The sequence below is a fragment of the Condylura cristata genome, unplaced genomic scaffold, assembly GCF_000260355.1.
Source record: "Condylura cristata isolate star-nosed mole 26May11 unplaced genomic scaffold, ConCri1.0 scaffold00005, whole genome shotgun sequence".
Classification (NCBI taxonomy): Eukaryota; Metazoa; Chordata; class Mammalia; order Eulipotyphla; family Talpidae; genus Condylura; species Condylura cristata.
In genome coordinates this window covers 13186161-13196977 of record NW_004567106.1, presented here as the reverse complement: position 1 = coordinate 13196977, position 10817 = coordinate 13186161, and the positions used below count along the sequence as shown (strand labels likewise).

At 37.0% G+C, this 10817-nt stretch overlaps 1 protein-coding gene across 5 annotated transcripts in view; it reads left to right on the top strand.

The window, feature by feature from the left end:
- COL28A1 (collagen, type XXVIII, alpha 1) overlaps positions 1 to 10817 on the top strand; it is a 140647-nt gene that overhangs the window by 64940 nt on the left and 64890 nt on the right. For all 5 annotated transcript variants that reach the window (XR_001145085.1, XM_012720911.1, XM_012720909.1 and 2 more), the window contains exons 18-23: positions 1680 to 1748; positions 2973 to 3044; positions 3777 to 3845; positions 5935 to 6006; positions 8544 to 8612; positions 9220 to 9288. Coding sequence is in view for 4 of the 5 variants with exons in the window: in XM_012720911.1 (XP_012576365.1) it covers positions 1680 to 1748; positions 2973 to 3044; positions 3777 to 3845; positions 5935 to 6006; positions 8544 to 8612; positions 9220 to 9288 (420 nt within the window). In the remaining variant the exon portion in view is untranslated. The remainder of the gene's footprint in view (positions 1 to 1679; positions 1749 to 2972; positions 3045 to 3776; positions 3846 to 5934; positions 6007 to 8543; positions 8613 to 9219; positions 9289 to 10817) is intronic.

The following is a 10817-nucleotide window of genomic DNA, read 5'->3' as shown; positions in this document are numbered from 1 at the left end:
GAATCCTCTCACCACCCCTGCACCTCTGGCCTATACCCCAGTTCTGTATGCACAAATAAATAAATCTTAAAAAAAAAAAAGGCACAGGAGCTAAATAGATACTACTCCAAAGAAGCCACACATGTGGCCAGTAGGCTTATGAAAAAATGTTCATAATCACTTATCCCCAGGGAAGTGCAAATCAAAATCACAATGAGATGTCATCACATGCCTGAGAGAATGACCCATGTCAAAAGACCAGAAATAATAAGTGTTGATGAGAATGTAGAGAAAAAGGAATACATGAGTGAATTAGAAAAATGAGATATATTCGGCTACAGAAAAAATAGAAAGACCGACTTTTGCCATTTGTGACAATAAGAACAGAACTGGAGTGGATAATTCTAAGTAAGATAAGTCATAAGGAGAATATCAGTTGCTTTTGTGTACATGTAGAACACAGAGAAACAAAACAAAGGGTCAAACAGAGTCAAATTAATAACAAACCTTCGAAGTCTTAACTGTCGAGTTGAGGCTACCAGAGGGGGAGAAGAGGGTGAACAATAGGATGTGAAGGGGCCCAAAGGACTTGGGTCGAAGACTATGGTGCCTTGCTGGTGAGTAACATGTGGTAACATTCATCTGAAAAGGTGCGATTCTGTATCTCTGAGTATTATACAGTGTTGTAAACCAATGTTGCCACAATAAAAAAGGAAATTATAGTTGGAAAGTAAAAAGAAAATCAAAAACATTTACTTAATGGAGAATGCTACTGGTATCTCAATAGGTTAGATACTGTAATATGCACTCAAGGGTTTTTATTTACCTAATCTTTTGGTTTGTTTTTTTTTTAAATTACTTTTACTTATTAGATTCTATTCTTGCATCTCAAGCAGCAATATCAGTAGAGACTGCCAGTAGTTATATGCCTCTCTGAATTGACTAATTTCCATTCTCAGCAGTACTCCCACAGTAAGTCCAAATATTAAACAATTTACTTAAAGGTATTGAGTCATAAATATCCTAACAAATGAAAACTCTCTTTAAAGTGGAACTGATTATCTCTTAAATTAGAACTGCTATTTATTCCTTGGAGAAAGGCACACAAGTTATTATTTAACCTTAATGCTGACCTTAGTGTTGCTTCACAAATTCACTCATCTTTATTAAATAACTATAATAGTTAGAGTCCCCACTCTTGGAACACTCCTTAGAAAGTCTCTGTAAAAACTTGCTCAATTGAATACCATTAACACGCCTCTAGATTTTTTATTTGAAGTTATCACAGAAAGCTCAAGTGTTCTCTCTGATTGTGGTACTGCTCAGCAGTTACTTTGGCTTCTCAGATGCCAATTTTAGTTGTTTTGGAATAGCCTTCCACATGGGGATTCCTTAAATCAAATTTAAGTATGCTACCTATCCTATAGCTTATATTTTAAGTCAGACCATTATAATCAAAGTTTGGTGAAAATCCAGTCATCTAAAGGAGGTTCAGGCAAATACACTTTTCCTTAAAAATGTATATTTGTATTTGAATATACGTAAGTATACACATAAATTATGTAGTGAGAAAATTCATGAAACAGTTTTATCTTAATTTGTTGATATAAGACAACACTTGAGAAGATCAAAGGCAAGAATCTATTATTTTTATTTCACAACTATATTCAATCACTCTTCAAGTATTCTTTCCTCACTAGGGAGAAGTAGGCCAGACAGGACCTACAGGTCCTAGGGGACCAGTGGGAGTTGGAGTACAAGGTCCAAAGGTGAGTTGACTGTGCTGTTAAGAAACATCTAGATAATGTATGTAACCTCTTACTTATCCAAATGCAATATATTCATGCTTATTTGTTGTGTTATTTCACCAATTTATTTGTTCAGAAAGGATTTGATGCTCAATATAACTCCATAGTTAGAAAAACCAAATCTTAACTTATTTTAATGGCTGCTATTTGTTTGTTTTTATTTGTTTAATTAGCATCTCTTGGCATAGAGTTATTCCTTAGGTACATTATTAACTGTCGTATTTTAAGACATATAGTACCCAGCATAGTATGGTTTCCCTTCTTTTGTTTTGTGACTGACTCCTTGTCATCCTCAGAAATTCAATCCCTACATCTAAAGTCTGCCCTTCTCATTCTGGCTACCCAGTTAGTTTATATCTTGGCATGCTGTGTGTTTCACTCACTTTTCCCATTTATCTCAACTTGCATGTTTTGGGAACTATTTTTCTCCTTACTGTACCCTCTACAAATGCACTCTCCAATACTGTAGTCTCTACCCATGTGTGGTTAATAAGCATTTGAAATGTGGCAGATATTAGCTGAACTGTGCTGGTATATACACTGCATCATAAAGTTCAGTACCAAAATAATAAGCTACATCACTAATACATTTGTATATTATTTGCATTTTGAAATAATGTGTTTCTAATATTTTAGAGAAAGTAAAATACTTTATTTGAATTATTTTCATCTGTTTCTGTTAAGTTGGGACTACCAGAAAAATTTGAATTATACATGTGGCTTGTTTTATATTTCCATTGGACATTGCACTCCCCTGGCAAGGTACCTTGTTGCCTTATTAATTATTGAAATCTCAGTTTGGCAATCAGATGCCTCTAATTCTTTCATTTTGATTGCTCTGGGTACGTTATTGTATGAAAATACCTCATTTTATATCTATCCATTTTCCTGTTGATGGACACTTAAGTTGTCAAGAATATTGCCAACAATAGCTCCATAAACATTCTTCTTGTTTTCTATAAGATGCCATACAAGTTTCTCCAACTTGTAGCTACAATTAAAATTGGAAAATCACAATAACTTACCAGGGTCAAATTGTTTAATGGGTATGAACTGCTATTGAGATATCTCACCTCAGAGACTTTTCTCAGGCAATAATAGATATCTAATCTTAAGCACACAAAGGCAGGTAGGTGCATGACACGTAAACTTCTGAGAAGAAATAAACCTTTGCTCATCCACTAGGGGGCGCCGGGCTCAACGGGGTTCCCAGGACAACCGGGAGTACCTGGGGAAGATGGAACCCCAGGAAAGAAGGTAATAAGGGTTTTCATAGGATTGTGGTAAAAAATCATCGCATCACACTGATATTTTGTCTTAGAGGACCCTAATATAAGCCGTCCTGGATAAATGTAGTTTTCATAAGAAAAAAAGTCCCACAATTCTAACTTTTCCTTTCTCGGTTCAGGTAGAAAAGCTGCGCAGCATCTCTTGCCCTCTGCCTTCTCTCTGGTATTTTGACACTTGTGTCCTCCAGCGACCTAATCCTTTTGGGAATCCTAGAAAGCCTTTTAATTTAAACTTAGAGGAAAAACACATTTCCCCCTCCAAATGGAGATTCTGCAAATGCATTCCAGGAAGTAAGCCCATCAGAAAGGCTTCCTAAAATATTTTAAATTGACATTTGAAAATTCACTTTTCAACCTGGGTAGTAAAAACAGCAGATGGAAAGGCTGAAGGCTTTTTTTTTTTTTTAAACCACAAACCACCAAATGAATGAAAAGCCAAAGGAAAGCATGCTTATTGATCTAGAAATTGGCTGAGAAATTAGAAATTTTCATGCTATTTCAGCTGCTCTGAACTAACCTGTAATTTGATGTGAATTTATTCAGTTTGGTAAACTTCCAACTCAATTTTGACACTGAACTCCAGGTCTGGTCAGTTTTGGAGGGTCTCAACAAAGAATCGCTGGCCTCAGGAGAAAACAAGGTGGGCTGACACATTCTGCCTGGGAATGGTCAGCTCAGACTTCAGTGTCCTTTCCTCTAGGGAGAAGCAGGACTTCCAGGCCCAAGAGGACCAGAAGGACCGCCTGGGAAGGGATATCCAGGCTCCAAGGTAAGGAACTGACCCCAGAGGGAAGCTCATTGGCTGTTCTGGTCCTTATATTAAGAAACCAATCTATGGCACTCTCTGGTGGCATTGGGTTGGGACGCAGCACTGCGTGCCAGCCGCAGCTGCTTCAGTGCAAGTTTGATTCCCTGCCCCAGAGGTGATCCACATGGCGCAGCGCCCGCTGCTCCCTTCAGCAGTGTGCTTCATTGATCTGCCTGTTCACTGTCTCTAGTGAAGCCTCTCACACCCTGGACCTCTGGCCTGAATCCAAGCTCTGTATGCATAAATAAATAAATCTTTAAAGAAAAAAAGAAAGAAACCAATCTTGGGCCTCCCTGTGAGAACAGAGGTTAAGTCTCAGCTCTATCACCGCGAGGGCCCTCCCTGGCAAAGACTGAGCTTGATCCGTGGCCAGGGAGCTGACCAACAAGGCACTGCAGACCTCCCATCTCACTGGCTGCTCCCCTCAGCAGTGTACTTCAGTAAATCTGTTTGTTCTGGTCCCCACTCTGTCTTTGGTGAATCCTCTTACTCCCTTTACCTCTGGCCTACACTCCAGTTCCTCTATGCAAAACAAACAAACAAACAATAAAGGATTCTTAAAAAAAAAAAAGAACTAAATCTAAGAGAAGATAAATTGTACTTATTATGCCAAAAGTTTACTTTTTAAAAATTATGAATACTACCTGTGTGCAAGTATGTATTGCTCATTTTTATATTCTTAATATTTCATAAAGCCCAGCTTAATAGCTCAACACATGTTTTCTCAATAGCTATCCTGACTGACATTTAAGAACATTAAAAGGGGAAAGAAGCATTGAAAAAATATCCTTGAGACTTAGAAGTCCACCATTTTCTTCAAATATTTATAGACTTTCACACAGTAATAAGATATATCACATTTGGGGCCTCCCTGATGGTGAGGTGTTTAAAGACAGCATAATCAAGCTGTCGCCAGCAACTGCAGGAGTTCAATTCCCCTGGGACTAGGAAGCTGACACAGATCTTTCCTGTCTTGTCTGCTGCTCCCCTCAGCAGTGTATTTCAGTTAATCTGCTTGTTCTGCTTCCCACTCTGTCTTTGGTGAATCCTCTTACCTCCTGCATCTCTGGATTACACCCCAGTTCTTGTATGAAAAAAATAAATAAATCTTTTTTAAAAAGACACATCACTTATTAAATGGCAGTTTCACTTTCATAACTTGGCTTAAATCTATTTTACACATTGTCAGAATGCACCTGGGATAACATCTTTACATGTCAAGATGAGAATATCCAAAATCATCAATAAGACCACACGGATGTATCTTATAGGTTCAAATATATAGATGTTTCTGCAGCTTTAACATAGTTATCAATAGCTGTATAAAAACTTAATGAATTACGTGAGTAAAGTAGAAATAAAAACTGCATAGTTACTAATGTTCTATTTATAATTCTATTGAAATAGTGATTGATAACTTAAAAAGCATTATGTGTTATGAAAATTTTAAAATTAAATCCGTACCTTAAATGTGAGAATTTGAAATTTAAATATATTTTTGGAATTTCACAAATTACAATCTTTGAACTGCCAGAATATGAGATCCTTACTTTATTTGGGGGGAGGCTCACCTATTTAACATCATACCAAAAAATTTTTTAGAAATACTTGCCTAATATCATTAGGAGAAATAATGATCATCTCTAGAATATACTTTTGGAAAACAGAAACTTGTAGTTAGTTACTGAAGTTGTGAGAAGAAAGGGTATCTTTCTAAGGAAAAAACTGTAAATGTCTCAGAATCATCTGTTAATAGACCAGCCATGCAAAAATCACAACTGTGATTCAAATATAAGTCTCCAAAGAAAGATACTGAACTCAGAGTTTAAAAAAAATAAATAAATAAACCACCTCGATTAAGCAGTGAAGTGTGAACCATTCTAATGTCATTCAACCTGATCAAGAACATTGACAAACCCTATAAGCTGAGCTAGCATTGGGGTATAGGCTTAAAATTGATGTTAGTCAAGACTATAACCTTGATATGGTTGTTATAAGCTGGAGGAGGGTTTGTTAATGCAACAACTGTATTTTTATATTATTTTGTCAGGGTGATGAAGGAAAAAAAGGAAGCAAAGGAAATCAAGGACAGAGGGGATTTCCAGGGCCTGAAGGGCCAAAGGTATGGTTCTTATATTCCTATTTATGCTTTGGGGAGATTGTGATTGTGGCTGCTTTTAAGAGAATATTAGATTTCCCTTGCAAATTAGATTCCCTATTTCCTTTTCAGTAAATACAAAACAAAGCCTCCCAAATGAAGGAGTCTTTGCATATCAAACTGTTCCAGACCATGATAGAATGGAATAGATTACAATTTGTAATCTTCATTGGAGTAGACATGCTTCTAGGAGTGAATCTGTCAATATTTTCTAGTAATAACCAAATATTCAGAAGTTGGGATAAAGCTATGACTACACAAAATACCATTTTTCTGTTTTGTTTTGCTGAAAAAACCACAAAAGTAAAATGCTTCGAGGTCAGGAGAGGAAGATGCTTATCCTATTCTATTCTGAGCTTTCAGGGCCAATCTCAGCAATCACAGAAAGGAGGCAATAACAGTATCTATTTCAAGAGTTGCTGCAAAGACTAAACCTCAAAAAAGCACTTAGCACAGTTCCTGGTCCATTGTTAAGTGTTCAACACCTGGAGTTATTCAGAAAGAACAAAAATCAATATTGTGGAATGAAAGTGATGTAAATATACCCTGAAAAACCCACCAAGACAGGGTCAGGGTACCCAGGAAGATGTAAAGAAAATTGTGAGGCACAAGATTTGGTGTGTGCCCTGACTGAGCGGGAGAGAATATTGAAGGCCATTTGGATGTGTCAAGAAATGTTCAAATATAAGCCTATATAAGAACAACTGAGAGGGCCTTCCCTGGAGACACAAGGGGTAAAAGCACAGCACTATGAAGCTAGGACAGCCACTGCAGCATGAGTCTGATCCCCGGCCAGGGGGGTGACCACATGGTGTGGCAGACCTCCCTGGACAGCCCACTGCTCCCCTCAGCAGTGTATTTCACTGGATCTGCCTATTCTGCTCCTCACTCTGTCTCTGGTGAAACCTCTCACCGCCCCCCCCACCTGTACCCCAGTTCTGTATGTATAAATAAATAAATCTTAAAAAAAAAAAAGAACAACTGAGAATGAGACCAGTGAGATAAGAGAAGGTAGAAAACAAAGCATCCCATGCAAAGCAGTGATTCTTAAATTTCCATGACCATTAATATCAATTACCTGGCTTCAAGTCCCTGTTTCTTGGAGTCATGCCAAAGATCTGGACTTAGGTGGATGAGTTCAGGAATCTGCATTTCTTAAATAAACACCCTCTATTGAAGGTGGTTCAGGAGCACATGATGAGAAAGTCACTATATATGAAATGTGTTGTACATAACAATGGTTACTCTTTATGTCTTAATTACTCTTAAGACATCGAGTATGTCTTATATACTCTCAAATACTCAAAGTAACTATTTTTCTCTATTTTAAAATAAAGCTTTGTTTGAGATTAAGTATGATGTATTTTAAAGCACCATCACACTTTAATATGGGGGCTAGAAGAGAACTGTATAGTTTCTATGTCTATAACTTATATACATATAATTGCCACCCTAGATCAAAATCTCAGGGGCTGAAACTCTGGACTTTGTTTTACCAAATACTTCTGACAATTTCCCTTCTTCCTAAAATTTTTAAAATTGTATTTTTTTAATTGAAGTAACAGTGTACAATACTACATATGATTCAAAATGTTCCCACCCTGTCGGATACGTCACTACACCCACCATTAAGGCACACATAATACTCTACCAGAGACCATTGTGTGCCTCCCTCTTACTCCTGATTCCTTCTCTCCCTCTGTTAGTCTGAATTCTATTGTAATATATTTCTAGCATGTGTTAGATTTAGCTTTGTCTGATCCCTATCTATAGTCCACTTGAGTGAAATCATATGGTATTTGTCTTTTACCTTTATTTTACTCTGCATAATCCTCTTTATTTCCTAAAATTTGTGAATCACTGTGCTAGAGCCAGACAGGACAGAAATATTGCTGGCTGATTCATATTGAGTTTTACTGAGACTCAATATTGAAAATAAAAAATTGATAAATGCTTAAATTTTTCTGCTTCAAATTTCAGCTTTTTTTTTTTTTTTTAGCCATAATTCTCTACTTCTATAAAGGAAAGGAAATAGCATACAATGGAAGACTGATATATGCCATGGACCATAGGATAAAATAACAAAGGAAAAAGTTATAAAGTAGAAGGTATATAATTTATCTACCAAGTGTACAAAAAGAGTTAGGCTGACGATAAATTGCTTTAATAGAACAATAATTTCCCTCTGAGCTTCCAGGCATATAACACAAAAGAGAAATACCCAGATTTACATATTTTTATGAACTAATAAGAGAATGAACAAGAATTAAAAAGGTTCTATTACTCAGGAATTAATGGAATGCACTCACTGAAGGCACTGAAATCTTAAAACATCAACTTCAGTGGTAGTTTAGCAAATATATTCAAATAGTTATACATGGTCCATGAGACAGGTCAAAATTTTAAGCTACTGGAAATATAATTCTTTGTTTTCCAATATAATTCCAATATGTGATTTTTCTGTTTGTAATATAATAAATATTTTGTGTTTTTTTAAATAGGGTGATCCAGGGATTATGGGCCCTTTTGGGATGCCTGGAGCATCAATTCCTGGACCGCCTGGGCCAAAGGTAAGAATATGCTTGTGAGTCTTCTTCTTTTACTTGGATTTTGGCATATGGGAGGAAAGATTCATATTACTCATGAACTAGAATTTTCGTTTTGAAATAATACCAAGAAATTATCTCATTCAACCCTGATAGTTCACAAATAAGCATATCAAAGCCCAGCAGCAAATTGTAGAATAGAAACCAGATTTCTTGCTCTTGGCGTCAAGCTTGTCACCTCACCTTACACTGTTTCCCAATTCCTAGACCCTAAAGCAGATAAGAATTTGTTGCATTTATTCAGATGACTCTGCTAGGATTTATAATCTGAAAGTCAAACTGAGGAAAGCAATCCATTCAGAATTAAAAGCATCTCAGACACTCTTACAGTCAAAATATGTGAGCTATGCTAACTATCTGTTATTTCAGGGTACTGTCTCTAAACAGGTGTAGTAGCCCTATCTGGCAGGGTTTATTTTTTTAAGATTGAATTCAAAATATAGGGAGAATGTACTGTCTCAAAGTTTGAGACATCAGCTTAGCCTGTCACAGCTGGCCCATCTTTTGGGCATACTCTGTGGCTCCTCACACAAGCTAAAGTCTGATACTGAGTATTATTTGAAATGTATAGGGAGAAAGAGGAGGACCTGGAATGCCTGGATTTAAAGGAGAACCAGGATTTTCTATTCGAGGACCAAAGGTATGCTTCATTCATTTTTTTATTGAGTCTATCTTGGTTTAAAGCATACTAAGTTAGTGATTGAGAGTAGTCTATTCTCATTTTCTAAGTACATTGAAATGGAAGTTTACACAATTCCCCCTTTAACCATTCAATCCATCAGTTCATTTATTTTTCATAAATGTGGGAGGTAATGATAGTTCCTATGGTCAAATATTTGCTGACTAAACAGTTGTTTGGAAATGCTCTTTTTGTAATATCTATGATAAAAGACATTATATGGCCTCTAGCATCTTTCATTTACATATTAATGACTGTTGTTTCTCTGCTGGAAAATATTGTCCAAGAACTTCATGTTGGGAAGCTTTATTGAATCATATTTTTCTGCTTTGTTCTTCATTTTTCAGGATTATTTTAAATGAAATGCAAATAGGATAGGAGATGAGAGGAGAGGAGAGGACAGGATTTTAAGTAATCGTATCTATTTTTCCTTAGTGCCAAAGCCCCATTTCCTTCCTCATACAAAACTCAGAGCAGCACAGCAAAATTTGATATTTGCTTTGTCAACAAGTCCACCCTGTTTATGAGAACAGGCTTCCGGGCCTCTTCACCAGCATTTGTAAACTAGTAGCCTGCTGTTGAGGTAGCCTTTAAGTTGCCTTTATTTCTCCCATCAAAATATCTTTTCTACATAAAATTGTTCAAGTAGTAACATCTTGATTTTCAAACATAAACCCAGAAAACCTGAACCACCTTGCAAATATAATATAAAACCTACCATATAAAACTGATTTAAGTTGGGGTGGGTCTCTATGGAGGTTGAGAGAGGATCCCAGTCTTTCACTGCCTTTTTTAGGTACCCTTTGCTGGGGGCAAAGGAATTTCCCTAGATATGGAATTTTGAAGTTAAAACTTAGAAGGTTGTGGGTAAACCAGTGCAAGATAGCCACCTTCCTCCCCCAACCCTGAGACACATGGGAACCTGGGCTCTACAGAAGACTCTGTGGGAACCCAAGTTCCGTAGACAGCTCAAGGAGAATATGCAAACTTCCTAAAGCTAAAACTTTACATAAGAACTTGATCAGGACCATATAGTTTGGTAATCTCCTGAATCTGTGCATTCCCAGCACTGTGGTTTAGAATTATTTCTTTCTCTACCTATTCTTTACAATAGAAATAAAAGAAATAAATAAAATAAAATAGAAATAAAAGGTGCGGTCAGGACCCTCCCTGATGACGCAGCAGGTTAAAGCACAGCACTAAGAAGCTAAAGCCACTTCAGCATAAGTTCGATTCCTGCCCACATGGCACAGCAGACCTCTCCTGACCCACCCGCTGCTCCCCACTCTGTCTCTGGTGAATCCTCTCACCGCCCCTGCACCTCTGGCCTGTACCCCAGTTCTGTATACATAAATAAATAAATCTTTTTTAAAAAAAGTGCAGTCAGAGTTTGGAAGCCAAACCTGTTTGTTAGTGGGCATTATTGGTTATGAAATTTAAAGTTTGTTGTCTCTGGTAAATCCTCTCACCCCTCACACCTCTAGCCTGTA